The 26,138-nt window shown below is 39.9% G+C and overlaps 5 protein-coding genes across 5 annotated transcripts; 2 read left to right on the top strand and 3 right to left on the bottom strand.

The window, feature by feature from the left end:
- Positions 1–1,508: 1,508 nt before the first annotated feature.
- LOC145223627 (mitogen-activated protein kinase kinase kinase 7-like) lies at positions 1,509–3,226 on the bottom strand. The gene is made up of 5 exons (XM_080090027.1): positions 3,215–3,226; positions 2,400–2,596; positions 2,166–2,323; positions 1,877–2,117; positions 1,509–1,764 (listed from the first exon to the last, which is right to left on the bottom strand). The coding sequence occupies exons 1-5, from the start codon at positions 3,224–3,226 to the stop codon at positions 1,509–1,511; spliced, it is 864 nt and encodes a 287-aa protein (XP_079946153.1).
- Positions 3,227–4,041: 815 nt separating this feature from the next.
- Positions 4,042–13,435, top strand: LOC145223626 (uncharacterized; the record flags this gene model as incomplete). Its single annotated transcript, XM_080090026.1, has 6 exons — positions 4,042–4,098; positions 4,165–4,358; positions 4,474–4,741; positions 12,618–12,802; positions 12,952–13,154; positions 13,281–13,435. Coding segments are annotated over 6 exons (1,062 nt in total), but the record flags the coding sequence as incomplete, so codon positions are not given.
- Positions 5,946–9,173, bottom strand: LOC145222285 (uncharacterized). Its single transcript, XM_080088383.1, has 3 exons — positions 8,926–9,173; positions 7,628–8,862; positions 5,946–7,564 (listed from the first exon to the last, which is right to left on the bottom strand). The coding sequence occupies exons 1-3, from the start codon at positions 9,171–9,173 to the stop codon at positions 5,946–5,948; spliced, it is 3,102 nt and encodes a 1,033-aa protein (XP_079944509.1).
- A 4,514-nt stretch (positions 13,436–17,949) lies between the features above and the next one.
- Positions 17,950–19,907, bottom strand: LOC145223625 (uncharacterized). Its single transcript, XM_080090024.1, has 6 exons — positions 19,896–19,907; positions 19,418–19,614; positions 18,895–19,341; positions 18,586–18,842; positions 18,351–18,518; positions 17,950–17,969 (listed from the first exon to the last, which is right to left on the bottom strand). Exons 1-6 carry the CDS (start codon positions 19,905–19,907, stop codon positions 17,950–17,952), a joined length of 1,101 nt encoding a protein of 366 aa, XP_079946150.1.
- Positions 19,908–20,526: 619 nt separating this feature from the next.
- LOC145223624 (dual specificity protein kinase shkC-like) lies at positions 20,527–22,030 on the top strand. The gene is made up of 5 exons (XM_080090023.1): positions 20,527–20,568; positions 20,635–20,828; positions 20,972–21,424; positions 21,560–21,762; positions 21,888–22,030. Exons 1-5 carry the CDS (start codon positions 20,527–20,529, stop codon positions 22,028–22,030), a joined length of 1,035 nt encoding a protein of 344 aa, XP_079946149.1.
- The last annotated feature ends 4,108 nt before the right edge of the window (positions 22,031–26,138 follow it).

Genomic DNA, 26,138 nt, shown 5'->3' with positions numbered 1-26,138 from the left:
AGCACAAACATTTTTGGTCGCTCGGCGACTTGCATTGCCGTGTCTTTATGGCACCAAAAGACGGCGGAGTCGCGACAGTTTGCAGGGGTTTACAACGTACCCTGTAATAGCTTTTATTGGACCCATGCGCTATGCGAGCTCAAGATATTGCATTGTTTTTCATCAGGCTTTTAAGTTCGTGCTTGAGCACTGCAACAGGGGACATTTTTACATTTCTACGCCACTCGTAACAACATACTTTGTAATATATTGCAATTTTAGTTCTTTGTTAATTCTCTATAGATTGACTAACATACCGTTTACGAACAAATACATAAGTACCGTTTAATTGCAAAATATGGTCGATTTGCGCAGTGGGTTACAAATCTAACGTTTGGCGAAAATAGTTTGACAGGGCATTTGGTAAAGAGTGAACTTATACACAGACTCGACAGAATATTTATGTGCCATTTCACCTGTTAACGTTTACACCTAGGCAATGATTGGAACATTTCTGTGACAAAAGTTGCGAGTCATTTTGAAGTGCAAAGACAACGTGGCACACCATTAAATCACCAATGGGATGGAATTAAATAAGTGTGATACTACCGACACTGGCACTCGGAAAAATGCGTTGAAGAGCCGAGGATATTTCGAATGTGTCGGTCGGGACTGCGATATCATATGTATTGATTTTGTCTATGAAGCCAGTGACAAAAGTGCCTTGGTTACCATCTATGAAAACTCTCCACCGATTTCCTTCACTAAAAGTATGATATATCGTACTTCCTGGTTTCAAATCCGGTCGCCAGATGTGAATGTTCATTGTAAACTGGTGCGACGGAAAATCCCACATACCCACCGGAGAGTTCAGTGATCCCATATCTGAGAGGGGTACAATTATTTTTGAAATTTATTTTTGTAAACTATTTTACAAAGTGTTTTTGAACTAAAAAAATAAATATGTAAAATCTACTTACCAGCATGCCATTGCATATGACGTATAGTAGCTGGTAAATTTGGACTCATTTCAATAAAATTATTCCGACGGGACACTATTAAACAAAGGAAAGTCTATCATAGTCGAAATACTTTTATTAAAACACCGCTGAAATCGTTTCAAAATATTATTTTTCTTAATGGCGTTACTAAAAATATATATTTTTAAAACAACTTTTATAATTGCTAAATAGAGAGATCCTGCTACTGGTACTATTGATTCTAATTTTAAAAAATGTAGCAATCATAATAATTAACATTGTAAACCAAAACAATTTTGTAAGCCGTTTTAATTGTGCTTTGTTTCACAAATTTTGGTTACCTTCTTTGGTTTTTGGTTTGGGACAATCTTGGAACGGCGCGTTAAACCTTGACAGTTTAAATTTTTCATCATTTCTTTCAAAACTGATGTCGGTAAGATGCTCATATAAATCTCCGCCAATTTCGCTTTCAAGCTGGCTTTTAAAATTTATTTCCAAATATTCAACAACTGTTAAACAGCACATCCATCGTTTCGGTAAATTGTAATTTTACTCGCACATCACAGTAGTTACCTTGTGAAGCAGTCCAGTGGTCTCTGGAGTTTTATCCCAGCATTTCTTCATGATATGCATTAGACCTTCATAGAAAGGTTGCAATTCGGAACTTAAATTGGATCCAACTTCATCAAGTTCCTTAGTAGGTTTTTTCCCGTTTTGTTTTGATGCTAATAAGACTGATGGGTGACATTTACACTCCGAAAATGGTGTGATTCTGGTAATGATCTCATAAACCACCATGGCAAAGCTGCAACGTTAAGATTACAACAAAACTATAATAAAACAACCATTTTTTGGTTTACTCAGCAACATGACACACCATTACATTTCACAAATACATTTTCCCAGAGTTTAAATACCTGTACATGTGGCCAAGCACATTTAGGTTTTCAACTTCGGGAGGAGCATATAATATTGAGTACTGGCCAGCCGTAGGAACCTCGGATGTGCTTGTGTCAAGACCAGTAGCTCCAGTGATCTGTGCCGCCCCAAAATCGGTCAATTTTCGCACACATTCATTGGTGATAATTATGTTTTCTGGTTTGACATCTCCATGACGAAGTGAATGATCTGGCTGATAATTGTGCAAATATTTCAAAGCTAAAGAAAGTTGGTAAGCAATCTTTAACCGAATTGGCCAAGGTATACCCCTAATCGGGTTATGGTGCAAATAGAACTTTAGATTTTTCCCCTGCACGTACTCCATGACGATTGCCACGTTGCACGTTTTCCAAATGGTGTATCCAAACACTTTGACAATATGTATGTTGTTGATTCCGGCCAAGAAATTTACTTCTGCCAGAAACCTGAATTACAAAACACATATAAGTCGTCGAACAACGAAAGACAGGTAATTTAAACAAAACTCAAATGTTAGCATACCCATTAGTTTTGGATTCTAATTCATCGCCGCTAAATGTTAGGCTGTAGCACTTTGCAGCCACAACATCGTTGTTGTACTTGCACCTTCGCACACAAGCAAAAGCTCCGTTACCGAGAAAATCTTTCGAATTCCGACTAGTAACCAACTCATCAGCTGAAATCTTGGGTACTCTTTGCGAAACTCCTGGCAAATCAGCCTAAATCAATTTTACAACATAAACGGCCATCAATTACAACAACATCTAGTTACTAGGTCCTAGTAGATACAGTCCTCTGGACCAGTGTTTCCCAAAGTATTAAACGTGACCCTAACCTGGGTTACATGAAAATTGTTATGACACGCCCATTTCTGTTAGAAATAAAACTGTATATATCTATGGGCCGAAAACATGTTAAAATTAGAATTTAAAATATTTGGGTCCTATTGAAAAACGTTCGAGAACCTCTACTCTAGATTAGCAAGATTTTTTTGGTACAGTTGTTCTCGAACTTTTGTATGTTGTGTCATAACGATCCACACAAGATTTTTTCAAGCAATTTGCGGTCAACGCTAAATATATTTATGAAACAATATATACTCCGGTTGGAAAAGCATTGAATTAATTAGTACTATCGTTTTTTGTGTGCGTCGAATTGTAACCGGCAAACATCTTTATACTATGCAACATCTTATTTATAAGCACAGTTATGTCAACAGTTAAAAGCTTGCATAGGTAACATATTAAGCATCTTTTCTTATTTTATTAATACATTTCGGTTGCCATACACACATTTTCACACAATATATAAAAAATAGGCGAAGTTTGTAAACTTACATCAGTTTGCATAGCTTTTACATCAATTTGGAATTACAGTCCAACAAACTTTTATCATTCAATTCGAGCAGAGCTGAAACTGAAATTAGAAAACAGTCAACAGAAAACCAACAATCGCTACAAATAAGGCCTGCAAAAATCAAACTTTTGAATCTTAGTTTTAATTAAACATTTAAAAATATAGATTTGTATAATTCATTACCAAATCATTCACAACTGTAGGTACAGAAATATTCACACTGCATTATGAATCAGTTAATCAGTTAAACTGATTCAGTTTAATTTAAGCTTTGCCTGTTCTACAGGTAACAAGTCGACGTTACATACATAACCACTAAAGCAGTGGTTCTTAACCTTTTTTCCTTGCTGCAGCCCTTTCAAATCACCAACCAATTTTCGCACCCCCTTGCAAATCACTAACCAATTTTCGCTCCCCCTTCTGTAATTGCTTAAATAGAATAGACCTAACCAACCCTAATGATTCAGCATCCCCGCACCCCCTAGGAACAGTTCTCGCACCCCTTGGGGGTGCGTGCAACCCAGGTTAAGAACCCCTGCACTAAAGCATAGCCCTCGAAATACTTGTTCCACACCTGCAGGGTTTTTAAAGAACAAGAATTTAAATCCTCATTTTACAATTATGTCCAGTGATACAATAATATTAATACAAACACAATTTTAAATTTTAAATATATAAGACTCGGCAGAAATAGAGTTACCTGTAACGAATTATATACTTCCAATGTACTGTATCGCACTTCAAAAGTTGCAAAAACACTTCGGTTTCACGTTACTTTGCAGACAAAAGGCCAGACAAAGCGTAACAAATTGTGACAGTGAAAATGGCGTCAGCGCAAACCAAAGTGGAAATGGAAAAGTGCCTGGTGAGAATAATGTACTTTATCTAAAATCCTATATAATGCAAACAGATAAGTTTTGTTGATTTACAGATGAGCGAGTTGCCTCATGAATTGTCGGAGTTGGCAGCAAGCGATTTGAAAACCAGTCATAATAAAGTGGATTACATTGGGTCCGGGAGTTTTGGTGCTGTACGTCGCTGTTATCACGACGGGTTGGGAGAAGTTGCTGTTAGGTGTACTGAACTGACTGGCACCCCCGAAGATATGATTTCTAGCTGGAATTCGTAAGTCAACACTTTATTGCAGATTTTTATACTTGCCAAAATTATGTCACAAATCCAACCTACAAAAATACGATGTAATAAAAGGTAAAAAACATGCTTTTGTTTGTATTGTTAGGTTTAAGACTGAAGCACATGTATTAGCAAGGCTAAACCACTCATACATCGTGGAGGTATGCGCCGTTACAAAATGGAACAGCAACGTCGGACTCATACTTCAGTACGTCGGTGGAAAAAACTTGGCAAATTTGATCGAAGACAAACAAATTCGATTTTCACGAAGTACTGGCTTAAAGTTGATCCATCAACTATCAGACGCTATTAGCTACTTGCACACCTTCGATTCCCAAAAGAAATTTATTTACGGTGATATAAAAGCAAGCAATATTTTTGTTGCGCTGTCTTTAATTATCGGAAGGCGTGACTCCATGCGCCTCCAGACAGCACAACAGGGGCGATCGCTTGTGTTCCTAAAATTGTCTTTAACGCGCCTTTCCTTGCGCTCAAACTCCAAGACGCCAGCAGCTATATAACGAACTCTTTATTTTACAATATAGCCGAAAGATGGCGCTCGAGAGTATGACAGCACGGCGAGTACAAGGGGTCAAAAGGCGGTTTCTACAAAAAATGTTCAAATTAAGACAAGGCAACAGAAGGAGAATTTCAATGACATTTACGCTTACCAAACTATTAAAGGACTGGAGTCGTTTAAATGCAAGCGATCAGTAGAAGGTCTGTAAACACAGCATCTAATAACATCACATATAAACATCACTTAATCACACTAGTGACTGACGGCAAACTTAAGCAACAATAATCTTACCGGAATAACACAGTTCGGTTCAGAATAACACGGGGTTGGACGACGGCGGAATTCACGTCTGAATACAGGTTTCATATAAATTCAAATCCAAAAGGTCACAACAAGGTTTAAACATATGCTTACCGATCACTAAATATACAAGTCACACATTGGACGATTCAGTTTCTAAACAGCATAATTTTCCTGTTTGTTACACAAAAAACAAACATAAATGACCAGTTGAAAAACGCATGCAGACGCTGTAAGTTCCAGTCACTAATAAACACGAGGCGGTCTTGCTTACAAGACGTGATACCAATAAACAATGTCAAAGTTGTGACATCACAATCACCGATAGTGTGTCAGACAATGTATCAGGTTGCACAACACTGCGTCATACACACGAATCAAGGCTACTGGCGGGAAACACAGAAAACATAAACATATGTACAAGGCGATGTAACACTCCCACCCAAAATGTGGGAACAACGTGACACATTTTTTTCAAACACAACATCGCCAATCGCGCGTGCATCGCAATGAGGCGATGATTTCTTGTCGGACAGTTATTGTTATGAAAACTCAATTTGGCTTCCATCTAGCAGTCCGAGCTGCGAATGCTCGGCGAGGTCGGTGTTAAGCTCTCGTCAGAATCAACGATGCGGCAAAGCTTGGCGATCGGCCGTTGGAGCACACCACCGCTCGTCCGTACGAGCACAGTGCGTACCTTTTGAGATTCGTCGGGATAAGTTCGGACAACGCGTCCAATCAACCACCTTGAACGGCATTTATTTTGAATCGTCAACCAGTAGAACGATGTCGTCCTTCTTAAAGTTCGACTGGCTCTCGTGCCATTTGGAACGAGTAGCAACGGCGGGCAAGTACTCCTGCACAAATCGGCGCCAGAACTGGTCGGCTAGAAACTGTACTTGCCGCCAACGACGTCTTGTGTAGCAGTCCTTCGCATCGGTAATTGTCGGTGGCATATTCGGGGAACCTCTCATCAGCAACAGATGATTCGGGGTCAGCGGTTCTTCATCCCTGTGATCAAACCTAACAGGTATCAGGGGTCTAGAATTGATTATAGCCTCAGCTTCCACAAGCAATGTCTCCAAAGCTTCGTCGGTCATCACTTGGGAGGACGTAATTGAAGACAGGATTCGGCGAACAGACCGTATCATCCGTTCCCATGCACCACCCATGTGGCTCGCAGCAGGGGGATTGAAAGTCCACGACGTTCCTTTCTGGTGGAGAAATTCAGTTATTTGACACTGGTTCCAGTCTCGTAGTGACTCTCGCAGGATGCGCTCTGCGCCAACAAAGTTTGTGCCGTTATCGCTGTAGACGTGAACGGGTGCTCCACGGCGCCCGATGAAACGACGAAGACCAGTAATAAACGAATCGGTAGACAAACTGTGGGCGACTTCCAAGTGTACAGCACGGATTGTAAGACAAGTGAATATGCAGCCGTACCGTCTAATTTCACTGCGCCCTTGTTTCCCCAAAAATGGTCCAAAATAATCAATTCCGACATTTGATAACGGAGGTTCAGCAACACCAAGACGAGCCGGTGGTAGATCAGCCATCATTTGCTGTCCTGGTCTAGCACTGCGACGACGACAGGGCAAACATCTTCCGAGAACGCGACGAACAGCAACGCCGCCCTTTGCAATCCAGTATTTTTTTCTAATAGATGTCCAAGTGTGCGCTAAACCAGAGTGTCCAACGCTTTCATGGTGCGCCTGAATCAATAGGTCAGTAAGATGTGAAGGATCAGGCAGAATTGCAGGGTGGCGGGAATTGTAGTCAACAGGAGCCTTTGCTAAACGCCCTCCAACACGAATGAGTTGATCTTTGAGGATAGGGTTTAACTTGTACACTGCGGAACTGCAATCGGACCTTTTCGGACAGCCTCGTTGAGTCAAAGACGATAGCAGTGAGCCGAAGTGTTTCCGTTGCACATACTTGACAAGTTCCAATTCAGCATTTTCAAGTTCACACACATCAAGAGCAGTGCTTTTGATTGACTGTCTCATCCCAGGACTCAGATAAGCCTTAAATCTGATCAACCAAGCCACTGCTTTCTTTAGCCGATGCAGATTTGAGTAATGCTGGACAATGCGATCAACAGAAAAAGTCGATCTTGAAACATCGACTGCAAAAGACCCAGCAGTCCTTTCGATAAGAGGCTTAAATTCTTCGGGAACTTCAGGGGTTGGCACTGATTGCACAGGCCAATTTTCTTCCGACTGCAAAAGGAACGACGGCCCTTTTAACCAGCGACATGACCCGACGAAAGATGTGGCAGGTAATCCTCTGGAAGCATCGTCTGCAGGGTTTTCTTTAGTTGGAACGTACCTCCAGCGAGAAACGTCAGTCAACCTCTCTATCTCGGCCAAACGGTTGGCTATAAACACAGGAAAACGTTTCGTAGCATTACGGATGCTATGTAAAACAGCAGTGGAATCACTCCAGAAGGTTGAACGGGTAATTGGCAAGTCCAGTTCCTTTCTCATCAAGCGATCAAGTTTTGCAGCAAGCACAGCGGCGGTCAATTCAAGTCGCGGGATTGTCGTGGTACTCAGCGGAGCCAGTCTGGATTTTCCAATAAGAAATGAGCATTTGACTGCTCTGTTCCCGTCTACGATTCGCATATATGACACAGCGCCGTATGCTAACCTCGAAGCGTCGGCAAAATGATGCAGCTCGTATGTGAGTGGTGCCCTTAAGACCAATGTCTTAAAGCAGCGTGGGATGGCAACGTCACGCAAATTCGGAAGGTCATCGAGCCACTTTTTCCATTGACATGAAACCATTTCAGGAACATCATCATCCCAATCCAACTGCAGTTTACACAATTCCTGCAGTAGCAATTTTGCAGTTAAAACCACAGGAGCAACAAATCCCAGTGGATCGTATAGTGAACTGACAGTCGAGAGAATTCCTCTGCGCGTATGTGGCCTCCTCGGTAGTTCAATTTTGAACCCAAATACATCATCGAACGCGGACCAATGCACCCCGAGGACTCGTTGCTGCGTCGTGTCGTCAAGACAGTGTAATTTTACAATCTTCGCACGATCATCCTCGGGAATTGAGTCTAAAACCAGAGTTTCGTTAGAAAGCCACTTCGTAAGGCGAAATCCTCCTCTGGATAACAGATCCTTTAGCTGTTGACGAACAACAATCGCAGCATCTGCACTGTCAACAGATGTTAGACAATCATCAACGTAAAAATTACGCAGAACAGTCGAACGAACACGACTGTCGAAGTCACTGCCAAATTCTTCCCCAGTTTGCCTTAAACAGAAAGAAGCGCAGCTAGGGGACGATGTCGCACCAAACAAGTGCACTTTCATCCGATGAGGTGTCGGGGAGCAGCTCAAATTCCCATCATGCCACCACAGGAAACGGAGAGCATCGCGATCAGTGGGTTCCACGCGCACCTGATGGAACATTGCCTCAATGTCGGCAATTAGGGCAACGGGATGTGTTCGAAAACGGGTCAGAACTCCTACCAAGTTATTCACCAAGTCAGGACCCTGCATAAGACTGTCATTAAGGGATACTCCTTTACTCTGAGCAGCACAATCAAAAACAACACGCAGCTTGTCCGGCTTATGGGGATTAAACACGGGATGGTGTGGCAAATACCAGATGTGCTTGCCAATAGATATTTCTTTTTCAGGGACCTCTTCCGCATAACCTCTTTATATGCAGGTCTGCACTGTATCTACATACTTTTTACAGAGGTCTTCGTTGCGTAACAACCGTCCTTTTAAACTGGCCAGACGTTTGTCAGCCATTGTGCGGCTGGCTGGTAGCGTTTCTAGCCCAGCCTTCCACGGCAACGGAAGTTGAAAATGATCATCGCGGTGTTTGACAGACCTTTTCATTAAGTCGTATGCCATCCGATCTTCTCTGGATGTAGGCGCATCGAATACCGAGGTCCCGTCACCAAATTCGTTTTCCCACAGACACTTGACCGCCTGTTGGTGCATGACCCGGGCCACTTTCATGTATCGAACGTGAGCCTCATCTGTGGCGGACGAATCAAATGTAGGACCAAAGAGTGACCAGCCAAGAGGGGTTTTTACAGCACACGGACCCCCTGTGGGTCTGAACGCGTACACAGCACGTTAAAGGCTGCAGGAACATCAGCGCCTATGAGAATCGTGACTGTTCCTCCTTCCAAATAAGGCAGGTTTAGATTTTGGAGATGTGGATATTTGTGAAGAACATTTGGCGTAGGGAAGCAATTTGGCGATACAGGAATTTTATCAATAGACAGGACTTCGTTAAGGACCAGAGGTTTTCCTCCACCAAGCGGAGTAACAGTGAAAGAGATCGTGGAACCTTGATACACTCGAGATTGATCGGTAAGCGTGCTTAAGCATATTTTTCGACCCTTACACTGTAGGCCGAGTTTGTCAATTAGTCGTTGTTCGCAAAATGTTGAAGTAGAGCCTTGATCCAGGAAGGCATACGTATTTACCTCGATACCGTTATGTCTGACTTTCACCGGCACGACGTTGAGGTAGACTCCGCAGTTACTGGTGGACGCCTTCATACTAGAAACCGTTTGGGTAGTCGTTTCCATGACAGGGTTCTCATCATTTCCGACGACCTGTTTCCTTTGAAATGCACCATGCAGCTTCGTATGATGAAAGGTGCTAATGCAACCCTCAACGGAGCACGATTCTCGACAGGGACAATTTCCGCAACGATGCCCTGAACAAAGACATTTAAAACAAAGGCCATTAGAGGTTACAACCTCGCGACGTTTTTGTAAGGTCATTTTGCCGAAGTCCGGGCACGTTGACAAATCATGTGACAGTTTACAACAGACACAACACGGAGCGGGAACAGGCGGTGTGTCAGAACGTGCCCTGTTAAACTTCGATGATGAGACGTTGTACGTAGCGGCTCTTGAACTCCGTTTTGGCTCGATTGGCGTTTTTTCGCGCACGACTTCGTAGACCGCTTCGGACCCAAACAGTGAATTGGCAACACGGGCGCACCGCACAACGAAACTTGTAAACGCAAGGTATCCAGCTTGTCTCCCGGTTTCCTCAAGCACCTGGAAAGAGTGTTCCACCCATCTCTCTCGATGCTGAAATGGAAGTTTCCGGATGAGTTGCTTCAACGCATCTAGTGAGTTTAAACTTGCGAACTCTTGGCTGTCTTCCAGAGAACTACGGCATTTTTCAAGCAAGTCAGAAAAATTCATAAGTTCCTTTGGTCGACCTTGTCTAACGGGCGGAAAACGCTTTAACCGGCGTTCGCAAGCATTGGCAACAATATGTGGTTGACCGTAATCATAATACAGTCGGGAAAGCGCCTTAGAGTAACCAGAGACTGCATCCTTGCTGTAGATTTCGAGCTTGTCAGCAACAGAATCTTCACAGTATTGAAGCAAGCAAACTAGTCGCGATTCTTCGGATTTTGTTCTGCGATGAACATGCGACTCAATGGCTCGAACAAACGACCAGTAGTTCAACGGGTCGCCGTCGAACTTCTTGATGGCCGGCTGAGGCAGAACTATTTGTTGTTGAACGAAATCGGTGTCGGAAGCACATCGAGGCGGGGAAGAAGCACGCGGTTTGTACATGTATGGAGGATATGAGTCGGAATCGGTACGCGACCCTTCGACACGTGGAACAACAGCAGGAGCAAGTATAGGCTTTATATCCATTTTCGAAATTTGCGGGCGTGACATTTTTACGGGATTTGTCGGAGTCTGGGCCCCAGCGGATGAACGTGGTGGAGAATATACGGGCTCCCTGGAACAATTGCCAAGTGATGCAACCGGTGGCGACAAGTCATTAATCTGTGGTTTGTGCACGACCGGTCTACCTTCGTTCTCCAACTCTTCGTCCCAAGCAAGGAACTCGGCTTCGGCCAACGCGACTTCATTGTCCCTATTTTTTATTCTTCGTTTGGCATCGATGGCGGCCTGCTGCTTTTCGAAAGCGGCTTGCTGCTTAGCGAAAGCGGCTTGCATGTCAGCTTGTTGGGTCTCTAAGGCGACATCTTCGTCGAGTTGCTGTCGCGACAAGCGAGCTACGCGCATCCGTACCCTGGCAGCTTTTCGGCAACTTTCCGTCGAACCAGACGTGCGAGTACTTGCCGAACCGAGATGGGAGCTGGACGTGTAACTCGATCGAGTTTCGTGGCGACCCATGGATTTCTCGACGTTTACGAACCATTCCTGTACACGGGAATCCAGTTCACGTTTATCCTGTTGGCATGCCCGTCGTGCTTGAGACATGGCTTCGTTACCTTCCTCAAAGGGGGCATACGCGGCGACGAGATCGCTGAAGGTTCTTTCAATCACTAGAACAAACTCCTTTACGAGGGTGACATTTTCGGTTTTTAGCATTAATTCTTCAACTCGCAAACAAGCTTGTTGCCAAGCGTATGTATAACTGGAAATTTTGTCTTTGTCAGTGATTTCGACAGTGGAGAGTGAGTCATGTGACTCAGGCGCAGGAATGGCGCCTTTGTCAGTTTCCATTGTGAAGTTTTCCATGCTTGACGTCAATCAACAAGCCGTGGGTGTTCAAGTGTCCAGAAGTTTGAAACGATGTTGCGCTGTCTTTAATTATCGGAAGGCGTGACTCCATGCGCCTCCAGACAGCACAACAGGGGCGATCGCTTGTGTTCCTAAAATTGTCTTTAACGCGCCTTTCCTTGCGCTCAAACTCCAAGACGCCAGCAGCTATATAACGAACTCTTTATTTTACAATATAGCCGAAAGATGGCGCTCGAGAGTATGGCAGCACGGCGAGTACAAGGGGTCAAAAGGCGGTTTCTACAAAAAATGTTCAAATTAAGACAAGGCAACAGAAGGAGAATTTCAATGACATTTACGCTTACCAAACTATTAAAGGACTGGAGTCGTTTAAATGCAAGCGATCAGTAGAAGGTCTGTAAACACAGCATCTAATAACATCACATATAAACATCACTTAATCACACTAGTGACTGACGGCAAACTTAAGCAACAATAATCTTACCGGAATAACACAGTTCGGTTCAGAATAACACGGGGTTGGACGACGGCGGAATTCACGTCTGAATACAGGTTTCATATAAATTCAAATCCAAAAGGTCACAACAAGGTTTAAACATATGCTTACCGATCACTAAATATACAAGTCACACATTGGACGATTCAGTTTCTAAACAGCATAATTTTCCTGTTTGTTACATAAAAAACAAACATAAATGACCAGTTAAAAAACGCATGCAGACGCTGTAAGTTCCAGTCACTAATAAACACGAGGCGGTCTTGCTTACAAGACGTGATACCAATAAACAATGTCAAAGTTGTGACATCACAATCACCGATAGTGTGCCAGACAATGTATCAGGTTGCACAACACTGCGTCATACACACGAATCAAGGCTACTGGCGGGAAACACAGAAAACATAAACATATGTACAAGGCGATGTAACAATTTTAATCACACCACAATTTGTCTTGAAGCTTGCTGACTTTGGTGCCGCCAATGTTAGATCAGCGACTGGATGCCAGTCGTCAAGCTTGACGCTGGATATATCCACAGTTCACACTCTTCTGTACTCTGCGCCTGAAATTTTGAATGGGGAAGGATATAATGACCAACCAAGGGATATATACAGGTGAGCTGATGCTTATAAACAGCAAATAGTTTTTTAAACCAAACAGTTTTAGCCACATCAACAAGCCTGAATGTTTAAAAAAGCTTTTTTCATAGAAATACGTAATTAATCAATTGCAAAACCTGTACGCTTCTTTAAATCTTTTGCAGTTTTGCCGTGGTGGCATATGAAATTGTAACGCAAAGATTAGCAAGTAATGACTTTCTTGGAATGGACAATTTGGCATTAATCGGTGCGATTAAAGATGGACAACGACCAGATGTGGAGCGTTTTGATGCAAACGATCCGATGAAATTAATAGTTGTATCCTGCTGGTCGCAAAATCCAAATAATCGTCCAAAGATTATCAAGGGTACATGTTTCCCCAATAGTCTGGTATTTGTTATTAAATCACAGTAGAGCTTAATGTTATATATATATATATGCTTTTTTTCATGGTAAATTTAAGTCAATATGAATAGAGTATTCTCTTTCACAGTTGAGAATGAAGTTCAACGCATCATTGCGCAAGAACCAGGTGACGAAATGGAAACCAATGAGGCAGCCACGTTTGAGATTCCTGAACGCAGTCAGGCTTCTATCCGCGTGGGCTTGGATAAGTTTCTCCGCCCTTACAAGCGGATCGTGGTTTGACTTTCATGTGCGTTGTTGGTTTCACGTTGAAAGCGTTAACGACCAACAACGACAAACACATAGCAATCTTCGTTGCAATTTGTTTTTGTTTCGTATGATTATTTGTAATAAAATATGCATCCTTGTGTATCAAAACGGAGATTCCTTTGGAAATATGCAAGGTGCCACCGCGCAGTATAGTTGAATTAAACCGTGGTAAACGTGCCGTAAAGCGTTTGAACATCATACACTTGTATAATCTCGTAACTAGCCTGCAAAGTTGAGCGTTGTATTTCAAAGTTGGGTCATGGCACAAAGCCGAATTACCGGGAAATTGTTTTGATCTATTGTTTTTGCAAAAAGGAAAGAAATGAGGCTTTTGTCTTGAAACATTTTAACACAATCATTTTTTTTTAAGAAAACGTACCGTTGAAAACATTAAAAAATATATAAGCTTCAGAATGTTTTTGATCATATACGTGAACACCGAAACTGAGATATTACACAATTTACTTTCAACCGGGAAAGGGTCATGGATGAATAAACACAGTGAGTCGAAATTTAACATCGATTAATGGCGCCATGTACTTTGAAACGTTAGACTAGAGTGTTTACGTTTAGGACAGAAATGATTCAAATACTAACTTAGACAAAATAAGGTACTTTTAAAAGATTATCATATATTATCTAAGTTTGGACCACCTGTATTAATTTTGAAATCTTGCATTCTTTTTGTAGTGGAATATGGACAACACTGTTTCAGTTAATTGTTTTTAAATATTTAGAAATTTGCTTTTCAACTGGTTTATGGAAATGGAAGTAAGTCACCAATATTTTAATAAGCTTAAGTTTAAAGCCTCAGTATAAGTAAGGGCCTTTTGGAATAAGATCAAACAATATAGCCTACAGTGTTTTACGTCACGTTCAAAACAAGAAAGGTCTATTCTCCTATTTTTTAGATTGAAGCAACCTGTAGTGTTAAATATACGGCACTTAGTATTGATTTTATCTAATTTCTAATGTTATTATATTGTCTAAATCAGGGGTTCTTAACCTGGGGTGCACGCACCCCCAAGGGGTGCGAGAACTGTTCCTAGGGGGTGCGGGGATGCTGAATCATTAAGGTTGGTTAGGTCTATTCCATTTAAGCAATTACAGAAGGGGGAGCTAAAATTGGTTGGTGATTTGAAAGGGGGTGCGAAAATTGGTTAGTGATTTGAAAGGGGGTGCGAAAATTGGTTAGTGATTTGAAAGGGGGTGCGAAAATTGGTTAGTGATTTGAAAGGGGTGCAGCAAGGAAAAAAGGTTAAGAACCACTGGTCTAAATCATAACTTTTGTGTTGCTACAGGAGAGTATACCTGGTGTATCGCAAAGAGCAAAACTTTTTAAAGCAAGTGACTTTGTGACCAGTTGCAACCGAGATCATTTTATCGGAAAAGGAAGATACGGTGCGATTCGAAAATGTCAATCAAAGATCAAAGGATCCAATCAAGTTGTGACTGCGAAATGTTACAGCATATGTTTTGGAGGAGACCATCTCGAGTCCAATTTAAATGAGTATTTAAACAGAATTTTGTTGCTATAGCCCGAGAGTAAAATCTCGAAACTCAGCTCCAATCCGTTGAATTTTAAACCAGGGTTAGGCCTGAAAGTTGGTAAAACAATAAGTCAAAGACATATAACAAAGTAACTTGGTAAGCATTCTTCACAAATATGCCCAAATAGAGTATCATTTCACCCTACATGTCGCACCCCCTGCTTTGGTGCTTGGTATCCCCAAGGGGTACACGTACCCCTGTCCTAACCTTTATCAAATGCAAGGTGACCTCCGTTTAGGTGTTAACAATACATAATCGGCTATATTTGAAACGTGAATCGCTTTTACTCTTATTTCCCGCCGTAACAAAATTGCTTAAAAACTGAATGAGCGTTTAAATCGTTCGTTCCGTTCGGCAAATCGTTCGTTCCGTACGTGCATATGTTATAAGATGCACAACAAACGTCACAACCACATAAAGAAATTGTGTCAAGTAACTATTTGCAAAATAATGTGATAGTAACTACAGGCTAAAACCCGCAAAATGTATTGGTATTTGGTCCGATACGGTACAGAAACTGTAAATGGTGTTGATATGGGCGCCGATTATCAAAAGTCGCACCCCCAGGATTTTTGTTAAACTCTACGCCTACACATATACCTCACGCACTGTATTAACCTGCGCGCCGCTGCAACCTTAAAATATAGACACACCACGCATCATGATATCGTCGGTTTTAGCTAACTAATAGTAGCTGCCGGAGTTATGTTATTCTACCGCAATGTTTATCGACTTTTTATCCACCTGTCAGACAAACAGCCAATAAAAATTTCCCTCGAGAACGACCAATTTCCCGGGAAGGAGCTTCCCAACTTACCCACTTTTTCCCGCCATGGTCATCACCATACGTTGTGTATACCCTGGTAACTAAAAAATCGCCACTATGATGTCAGTGGCAACTTCTACAGTAACGATACGAAAATAATGGTGAGACAAGTTGTGGAAACGAAAGCACAAAAACTGTTTAAACAAATGCAGATCTTGCTAATGAAATTTGTTTTTTTCTTCTTTCCCTCGCGTTTTGTTGTTCATTGAATTTTTTGAGTTCTTGTTTAAAAGCAAGGGATTATGTGGACATTTTTGTACTTTCTGCCCCTACATGTTACAATATAGTTTTCTAATTTTATCACTTTGGACTTGAACCCAGTCAAAAGCCTGTTCGCGCTTTCCATAAAACCCTGTCGCATTTATAGCTTCACCTTGATAACTATCCGACTTAAAAAAATCGCTTATACCTTTGGGTTCGGTCTCCTGTTTTGGAACATTGCGGTCCATATTGTTTATAGTCACGCTAATGCATATGGACATATTTAGACACGTAAAAATTGTATTTTGTGTTTTCTATAAATTTCTACTATTATACAAACGTATACACAGCTGCAAGAAATCATGTAAACACAAACAAATTTTTTACCAAGCTTGACAAATGCAGTAAAATGAACTACAAGCAAACGCACAACGGCGCTATAGAGCGACAAGTTTATGAATGCCATTAATTTTAAAAAGTCCCCAAGTGGGGCAAGAAATCGACCGCAAGGTCAGAGCCGCTGGACCCCAAAACACTGCTTTTATTCTTGTTTCTCAACCGAGGTTTAATTTTACTTTTTTTTAACAAACATGTGCACAAACGAAAGTAAACTGATCATATAAACACAAATTACCATTTCTGATCTTTCTAAAAATCTTGACAAAGGTAGTTAACTGGAGAACCTCTTTGAAATTGAACCACGGTACATTAAAAGCAGTCGCGCATTACATATTCGCAATAAACTTGAAAAACATTATTGTTTACAAAAGTAAATAACTATTTTTGGCCAACATAATCGATTTTTTAAAGACCGCATTCTGATTGTTATCCGATAAATAAGCTTTTAAAGCTAAAATAGTCGATTTTTTCATAAGCCGAGAAACAACGAAATTAAGTTGGCAGCAAAACCAATTACTTCTTCTTTTTCATGTTTGTGCACAATTGCTATAAAAAATGCCGGAATTAAAGCTATCGTGAAACAAGCTGATTGTATTATCATGCAGAATTTAACAAAATGACAAACAGTATCTGTTACCACTATGTTGGGTCAAGTTAATTATGACACACAAAACAAAATGCTGGGTTAAAGATCCAGAATGTATACGTTATTGGGGTTCGACCAACGGCTGAAAAATAGCGTAGACGTTCGGCCCGGAATTAAAACATTAAGAACCACTGAATTAGATCATTGGGTTGTTGATCAAGTTTTTTAGTTCGTGTTTGAGCAAAGCAATAGTGAGGCTTTTGAAAATTTCTGCACCCTTCGTGACAATATCCTTTGTAATATATTGCGCTTTTTACTTCTTTGTTAATTTTTTAAAGATTGACTAGTAATTTACCGTATTAAAGCAAATTTGCAGCATGATTTTGGATTTGCTCACTTGGGCTAACATTTTCAGCGCCAAAACACACATTTGACAAATGTTGATGTGACATTTCACCTGTTCACGTTTACACCTAGGCAATGATTGAAACAAACCTGTGTCAAAAGTTGCGAGTCATTTTGAAGTGCAAAGGCAACATGGCACATCATTAGATCACTGATGGGGTGTAATTAGATAATTTGATATTTTTAACATTGGCATCCGGAAAAATGCGTTGAAGAGCCCAGGACGTTTCGGATGTGTTGGTCAGAACTGCCATATCGTATGTATTGATTTTGTCTATGAAGCCAGTTACGAAACCGCTTTGATTACCATCTATGAAAACTCCCCATCGATTTCCTTCACTAAAATTATAATATATCGTGTTTCCTGGTTCCAAATACTGTCGCCAGCGGTGAGTCATCATTGTAAACTGGTGCCGTTGCGACGGAAAACCCCCTGTATTCACTTGGAAGTTCGGTGATTCCATGCCTATTTGAGAGGGAGGGATGCAATTATTTTTTGAAATTTACTTTTGTAAACTATTACACACATTGTTCTTTAACTAAAACAATAGGGGTTATGTTTAGATTTACTCACCATAAGGCCATGGCGTATTACGCATTGGAGCTGGTGAATGAGGACTTATTTCAATATAATTATTCCGACGGGACACTGTTGAACAAAAGAAGTCTATCATAGCCAAATACTTTCATTAAAACTCTGCTAAAAACGTTTCAAAAAACATTTTGTTTTCTAAGTGGTGTTACCAAAAATATATAAATTTTTAAAGCAACTTTTATAATTGCCAAAGAGAGAGAGATACTGCTATTGGTACTATTGGTGCTAATAACTCAATAATTCAAAAGCATAATAGCTAACATTGTAACCTTAAGGCAAATTTTTATTGCGTTTCAAGTGTGCTTGATTTAAAAATTTTGTTTACCTGCTTTGGCTTTTGGTCTGGGACACTCTTGGAACGGAGCGTTGAACCTCGACAGTTTAACTTTTTCTCCATTACTTTTAAAACTAAAGTCGGTAAGATGCTCAAATAGATCTCCATTGACTTTGCTCATAAGCTGACTTATAAAATTTGTTTCCAAATATTCAACAACTGTAAAACAGCACATCTATTGTATTAGTAAATTGTGATTTTACTCGAGTTACACCGCAGTAGTTACCACGTGAAGCAGTCCAGCGGTTTTCTGGAGTTTGATCCCAGCAATTTTCCATGATGTGCCTCAGACCATCGTAGATAGTTTTCAATTCTGACATCAAAGTGGAGCCGACATTATCAAGTTCCATGGTTGGTTTTTTCCACATTGTTTTAAAGTAAACAAGACTGGATGGACAACTTTGTACTCCGAAAATGGAGTGATCCTGGTAATGACCTCGTAAACAACCATTGCAAGGCTGCAACGTTAAGATTACAACAAAACTATAACAAAATATTTCACACAGCAACATTACACAAATACGAGTTTCAATACCTGTACATGTCGCCAAGCACATTTAGGTCTTCAACTTCGGGAGGTGCATAAAATAATGTTGACTGCCTAGTCGCTGGAACTTCGGATGTGCTTGTGTCAAGACCAGTGGATCGAATGATCTGTGCCGCCCCAAAGTCGGTTAATTTAAGGACACATTTTTTGGTGATTATTATGCTTTCTGGTTTGACATCCCCATGACGAAGTGCATGTCCTGGCTCATAGTTGTGCAAATACTTTAAAGCTAAGGAAAGTTGGTAAGCAATTTTCAACCGAATCGGCCAAGGTATTTCCTGTTTGGGATTTTGGTGCAAATAGGATTTTAGATTTTTCCCCTGCACGTACTCCACGATGATTGCCACGTTGCACATTTTCCAAATCGCGTATCCAAAAACTTTTACAATATGTTTGTAGTTGATTCGGGCCAAGGAATTTACTTCTGTCAGAAACCTGAATTACAAAACACATATAGGTCGCCAAATTAGGAAAAACAGGTCATGCAAAGAAGACTTCAATGTCAGCTTACCCACTAGTTTTAGATTGTAGCTCATCGCCGCTAAAGGTCAGGCTGTAGCACTTTGCAGCCACAACATCGTTGTTGTTCTTGCACCTTCGCACAGAAGCATAACCTCCTTTACCTAAAAAGTCATCTGCATTCCGACTGGTAAACAATGCATCGGCTGAAATCTTAGGTACTCTTTGCGAGACTTCCGGTAAATCAGCCTAAAACCACCCCAAAACATACAAGTATTCAAAAAATTACCCTGAAATAGCTTTAGATTTAGACAAAGCTTCTTTATTTTCATTGTTTTTATGTCAAATTTTAATCGAAACGAAGTGAAGTACAATAATTTTTTGAACACAAGTATGTCCAATAATATTATACAGTTATGTGCATGTACACACAAGGAAATTAAAAACTTTTTACTTACAATGTACGGTTTTCGTTTATTTAAAAAGGGGAAAAAAGTGACTCCACGTCTAAAAGTTTTGCGTAAACTTACATCACTTTGCATTACTTGCACATTAATTTATCGTTTCCGATTCAGCAATCTTTTATCAAATCTTTTATCTTTCGCTTGGTGCACAGTTGACGCTTGAAAAATAGTCAAATGGAAAACAACAACTTTGTACAAATATTTCTTGTAGCCATCAATCTTTTGAAGCAGCTGGGCTAAATTAAACATTTGAAAAATAAATGCAAATTGTTAAGTCAAAACAATACACAACTGTAGCTTACATAACTATACGCAATTATTACCCCATTTATCAATTTAAATGAAGTTTTCCTAGTCGGCAGGTAATAAATCGATAGCCTACACACAGCGGCCACTAATTCGTAACCCTAGAAACACAATTAAGTTCCACACCTGTAGGGTTTTAAACACACAAGAGTTAAAAGCCAAGTTATAAACCTTATTTTCCAGTCATGTTGTGTAATAGAATAAAATTTATACAAAGACAATTTCAACTTGTAAATATGAAAAACTCGGCAGAAATAGAGTTACCTGTAACAAAGTTTATATTTCTAGTGCACTGTATCACCCTTACGCAATATTTACAATCTCACATCGGTTTCACGTTACTTTGCAGACAAAAGGCCAGACAAAGCGTCACAAAATTGCGACAGTGAAAATGGCGTCAGCGCAAACCCAAGTGGAAATGGAAAGGCGCTTGGTAAGAATAATTTGCTCTATTTAAAATCCAATATAATGCAAACAGATAAGGTTTATTGATTTACAGATGAACGAGTTGCCTCATGCATTGCCGGAGTTGTTGGCAAACGATTTAAAAACCAGTTTTAACGAAGTTGATTACATTGGGTCTGGAAGTTTTGGTGCTGTGCGTCGCTGTTATCACGACAGGTTGGGAGAAGTTGCTGTTAAGTGTACTGAACTGACTGGCACCCCCGAAGATATGATTTGTAGCTGGAATTCGTAAGTAAACACTTTATTGCAGATTTTATACTTACCAAAATTATATCAAAAATCCAACATGAAAACATTGCACTAAAATGTAAAACACAACTACGGTTTATTTTATTCCGGACAGTTTATGTTTCCGTTTCGTATTGTTAAAGGTTTAAGACCGAAGCACATGTATTAGCAAGGATAAACCACCCTAACATCGTGGAGGTATGCGCTGTTACTACATGGAACAGCAACGTTGGACTTATTCTTGAGTACGTCGGTGGAAAAACCTTGGCAAATTTGATCAAAGACAAACAAATTCAATTTTCAAGAAGCACTGGCTTGCAGTTGATACACCAACTGTCTGCAGCTATTAACTACTTGCACACCCTCGACTCCCAAAAGAAATTTACTCACGGTGATATAAAAGCAAGTAATATTTTAATCACACCACAATTTGTCTTGAAGCTTGCTGACTTTGGTGCCGCCAATGTTAGAGCAGCAACTGGATGCCAGTCGTCAAGCTTGACGCTGGATATATCCACAGTTCACACTCTTCTGTACTCTGCGCCTGAAATTCTAAATGGGGAAGGATATAATGAACACGCAAGGGATGTGTACAGGTGAGCTATATTTTTACAAAACACACAGCAGTTTTTTAGTGTGCTTACAAACACATGAAACTGTTTTAAAAAGCTGTATTTTCAAAGCGAGCAAATGATTACAAAAAATGCACAGCCGTTTTTAATATATTGCAGTTTTGCCGTGGTGACATATGAAATTGTAACGGAAAGGTTAGCAAGTGATGACTTTCTTGGAATGAACAGTTTGGCATTAATCGGTGCGATTAAAGATGAACAACGGCCAGATGCGGAGCGTTTTGATGCAAACGATCCGATGAAATCAATAGTTGTATCCTGCTGGTCGCAGAATCCGAGCAATCGTCCCAAGATTAAAAACGGTATTTCCCACAGAATCTAGTGTTTGTCATTAAATTATAGTTAGGCTTAAGATTTCCATTCAAACTCCAAGTGTACACGCTTTCATTTTCTTGTAGTCATCATAAATGTGTTCTGTCTTTTACAGTGGAAGAAGAAGTTCGGGGCATCATTAAGGATGAATTTGGTGACGAAACGGAAACCAATGAGACAGCCACGTTTGAGATTCCTGAACCCAGTCAGGCCTCGAATCGTGTAGGATTGGATCAGTTTTTCGCCCTTTCGAAATGATTAAAAGTTGATTTTCATGTATATATTGTTGGTTCTGCTTTAAAAGCGTAGACAAACAACAGTAAATCGTTTTACCAAAAATTGCTTTGTATGACTATTTGTGATGAAATAAGCATCTTTATGTATTGACACCGAGCGTTCATTGACAATATTTGTGGTGCCACCGCCCAATATAGTTTAATTCAAACGTGATGTACATGCTGTGGTATTCCAACTGTATATACTCGCGTAAGCCAGTAAACCTTTCGAGTAGAGCAATGTATTTTAACCGGGGATCCGCGACACTGTCTTAATTCGCGCACAACGAATTGATAAATTGCGATTTGAAACGAACGAGTGGTTTTAAAAATTTTGGCGTTTTAAAATAGCATAAAACCTGTTTGAAAAAGTTCTTCTTAAGCGACAAACCAAAATGCATTGTGACATTTGAATCCCGTTGTGATGCAACAGAGGTAAAATGTCAAATGGTCAACAGGCACAAAGCAAAAACAATCTCAGTCGTTTATTCAAGCGTGCTATTGCGGTAAAAACATTCTATTCACAAACTGACTCTGTGAATGGCTAAAAGGGCGATCTTTGAATTCAACTAAGTCTTTGAATTCAGTACGCAAAGATCAAGTACATACGATTACTACTGAAAAGCTGCTAAAAGTTTGCACACATATACACATATAACAGACCACAGCAGTCGTCATCATCACAATAGCAAGTGCAGAAAACGGTACAGTTTGCCAGTAGGGACGTCAAACAGTAACGATACGAAACAATGAGAAAGTGTGGAAACGAAAGGGCAAAAACTACATACAAATGCCAATATTGGCATACCTGGTTGTTAACACGGTGAAATAACAGGATTCGCTGTGTTTTAATTTTAGTTCATTTTGCTTTTCATCAGGCTTTAAAGTTCGTGCTTGTTTGATTCCCTTATTTGGGTTACATATCTAACGTTTTTAGGGCCAAATTAGTTTGCCACGGCATTTACTACATTTGGTAAAGAGTGAAAAGACATACGCACACATTTGAAGGAATATTCATGCGTCATTTCACCTATTAACGTTTACACCTACCAAGGCAATGATTGGAACAAACCTATTTCTGTGACAAAAGTTGCGGATATTTTGAAGTGCAAAGACAACCTGGTATCATTACATGTGAGAGAATTTCGAAGAATTGATACCAGTCACATAGCCATTCGGAAAAATGCTTTGAAGAGCCAAGGGCATTTCGGTTATCTCTGTAGGGACTACCATACCATATGTATGGATTTTGTCTATTTGAGCAGTGAAGAAAGTGCCTTGATTACCATCTATAAAACCTCTCAACCGATTTCCTTCATCACAAGTATGATATATCGTACTTCCTGGTTTCAAATCCGGTCGCCAGTGGTTTTGTGTAACGGCGCTTTTGCGACGGAAGACCCCCTGTACTCCCTGGGAACTTAAGGGATTCCATACTTTATTCAGGGGAATACAATTATTTTTTGAAATTTATTTTTTTAACTATTTTACACACTGTTCTTTACCCAAATTAAAACTGTAATGTTTAGATGTACTTACCACAAAATCGTGGTATACGACGTATGGGAGCTAGTGAATTATGACTCATGTCAATAAAATTATTCCGATGGGGCACTATTAAACAAAGGAAAGTTTGTTATAGTCGAAATACTTTCAAAAAACACCGCTGAAAACGTTTTAAAAAATATTTTTTTCTACAGGCGTTACTAAAAATATATATTTTTTAAAACAACTTTTATAATTGCCAAATAGAGAGATACTGCTGTTAGTGCTAATAATTAAAATATTTAAAAGCATAAAAGATTGTAAACTTGAAGCAAATATTTAGGCGTTTCAAGTGTGCTTTATTTTGAAAATTTTGGTTACCTAATTCTTTGGTTTTTGGTTTGGGACAATCTTGGATCGGGGCGTTAAACCTCGACAGTTAAACTTTTTCATCATTTCTTTCAAAACTGATATCGGTAAGATGCTCAAATAGATCTCCGTCGACTTCGCTTTCAAGCTTGCTTTTAAAATTTGCTTCAAAAATATTCAACAACTGTTAAACAGCACATCCATCGTATCGGTAAATTGTAATTTTACTCGCATTACATCGCAGTAGTTACCTTGTGAAGCAGTCCAGCGGAGTTTTATCCCAGCATTTCTTCATGATATGCAATAGACCTTCGTAGAAAGGTTGCAATTGGGAATTTAATTGGATCCGACTTCATCAAGTTCCTTAGTAGGTTTTTCCCGTTTTGTTTTGATGCTAATAAGACTGATGGGTGACATTTACACTCCGAAAATGGCGTGATCATTGTAATGATCTCATAAACCACCATGACAAGGCTGCAACGCTAAGATTACAACAAAACTATAATAAAACAACTATTTTTTTACACAGCAACATGACACACCATACATTTCGCAAATACATTTTCCCAGAGTTTCAATACCTCTACATGTTACCAAGCACATTTAGGTTTTCAACTTCAGGAGGAGCATATAATATGGTTGACTGCCCAGTCAATAGAACTTCGGTTGTGCTTGTGTCAAGACCAGTGGCTCTAAATCTAATGATGTTGCCGCTCCAAAATCGGTTAATTTAAGGATACATTTTTTGGTGATTATTATGTTTTCTGGTTTGACATCCCCATGACGAAGTGCATGTTCTGGCTCATAATTGTGCAAATACTTTAAAGCTAAAGAAAGTTGGTAAACAATCTTTAACCGAATTGGCCAAGCTATTTTTCTATTCGGGTTATGCAAATATGACTTTAGATTTTTTCCCTGCACATACTCCATGACAATTGCCACGTTGCATTCTTTCCAAATGGCGTATCCAAACACTTTTACAATATGTTTGTAGTCGATTCGGGCCAAGGAGTTTACTTCTGTCAGAAACCTGAATTACAAAACACATATAGGTCATTGAACCGCAAAAACAAGTCATTTAAACAAGACTCCAATGTCAGCTTACCCCATACTTTTAGTTTGTAATTCATCGCCGCTAAATGTTAAGCTGTAGCACTTTGCAGCCACAACATCGTTGTTGTACTTGCACCTTCGCACACAAGTATAACCTCCTTTAACGAGACAATCATCAGAATTTCGACTAATAACCAACCCATTAGCTGAAATCTTGCGTACTCTCCCGGAGACTTCCGATAAATCATCCTAAAACAATCATACAACATATTCTTGAAATACTTTGAAACAAGTTTTCCATGAGCATTTGGACTAAACTAGGGTTGTCATATTTTATGATACACAATCCCTGACAGAATGTATCTCAGTTGCGTTGACCCAGTGGTTCTCAAACTTTTTCGTTAATTTGTCTAAACGGTCTCTTTGCCATTATTTCGAGGGCTTGTGGTCCTTAAGCCTGAATGTGTTTTTCAGACAAAGGAAGATTGATTGCAGGATTTTAGCTAGTTATGTAAAATTCTACATAGCATAATGATCCAAATCTAACAATACAGACAAGACAAAAACATTACCACGCGCACAATTGCATTTTTGTTAGTTGGCATGAAATGTTTGGCAATGGAGACGGTCGATTCTCAATTTCACTTTGATTTAAACTTATTATTTAGTTGCACAAACTGACGCTAAATTAGAACATAGAACTACTTCCAGCTTTTTGCGGTCCCCGCAAAATTGCCTCAAGGAGCCCTAAAGGATCGCGGACCCCAGTTTGAGAAGCGTTGGGTTAGCCTTTTTGCGATCCAATTACTTCTATTGCGGAATAAACTTGGGTAACACTGAAAGAAGAAAAACAGAAAAACGGGAAAAGCAGGAAATCAACACTAAAAGCAGAAAAGAAAGAAAAAGCAGAAAATCGTGTTTTCTAAAAAAGGGAAAAGATTGCAGAAAAACAGGAAAAAAGTAAAATTTCTTGTTTTATAAGATTTCGAAATATGAAAAGCAGAAAAACGGGATATGTTTCTTTATTTGTTTTTCATGCCTTTTCAGCTCGTAAAAACCATTGAAAGGAAAACTAATAGCATTCTACATTGATTGTGTCGAAAACAGAAAAACAGGAAATGTTTCTTTATTTCTATTAATGTTTTTAACGAATTAGAACGGCATAAAAAGCAAATAAAGAAGCA

The sequence above is a fragment of the Phallusia mammillata genome, chromosome 4, assembly GCF_965637545.1.
Source record: "Phallusia mammillata chromosome 4, kaPhaMamm4.hap1.1, whole genome shotgun sequence".
In the NCBI taxonomy this organism is placed as follows: Eukaryota; Metazoa; Chordata; class Ascidiacea; order Phlebobranchia; family Ascidiidae; genus Phallusia; species Phallusia mammillata.
Note: the sequence above shows the minus strand (reverse complement) of the source record. Positions and strands in the feature narration are given on the sequence as shown.

Coding starts and splice junctions, on each gene's coding strand:
- LOC145223627 (XM_080090027.1), bottom strand. Junction 2,324..2,399: donor TTAGAATCCAAAACTAATGG/GTATGCTAACAT, acceptor TTTGTAATTCAG/GTTTCTGGCAGAAGTAAATT. Junction 2,118..2,165: donor GCACCATAACCCGATTAGGG/GTATACCTTGGC, acceptor AACTTTCTTTAG/CTTTGAAATATTTGCACAAT.
- LOC145222285 (XM_080088383.1), bottom strand. CDS start 9,173: ATGAAAGTGGCCCGGGTCATGCACCAACAGGCGGTCAAGTGTCTGTGG. Junction 8,863..8,925: donor CTGGCCAGTTTAAAAGGACG/GTTGTTACGCAA, acceptor CTGCATATAAAG/AGGTTATGCGGAAGAGGTCC. Junction 7,565..7,627: donor TACCCGTTCAACCTTCTGGA/GTGATTCCACTG, acceptor CTGTGTTTATAG/CCAACCGTTTGGCCGAGATA.
- LOC145223625 (XM_080090024.1), bottom strand. Junction 19,342..19,417: donor CTACAATCTAAAACTAGTGG/GTAAGCTGACAT, acceptor TTTGTAATTCAG/GTTTCTGACAGAAGTAAATT. Junction 18,843..18,894: donor GTGCTTGGCGACATGTACAG/GTATTGAAACTC, acceptor ATTTTGTTATAG/TTTTGTTGTAATCTTAACGT.
- LOC145223624 (XM_080090023.1), top strand. CDS start 20,527: ATGGCGTCAGCGCAAACCCAAGTGGAAATGGAAAGGCGCTTG. Junction 20,829..20,971: donor ATGATTTGTAGCTGGAATTC/GTAAGTAAACAC, acceptor GTATTGTTAAAG/GTTTAAGACCGAAGCACATG. Junction 21,425..21,559: donor CACGCAAGGGATGTGTACAG/GTGAGCTATATT, acceptor AATATATTGCAG/TTTTGCCGTGGTGACATATG.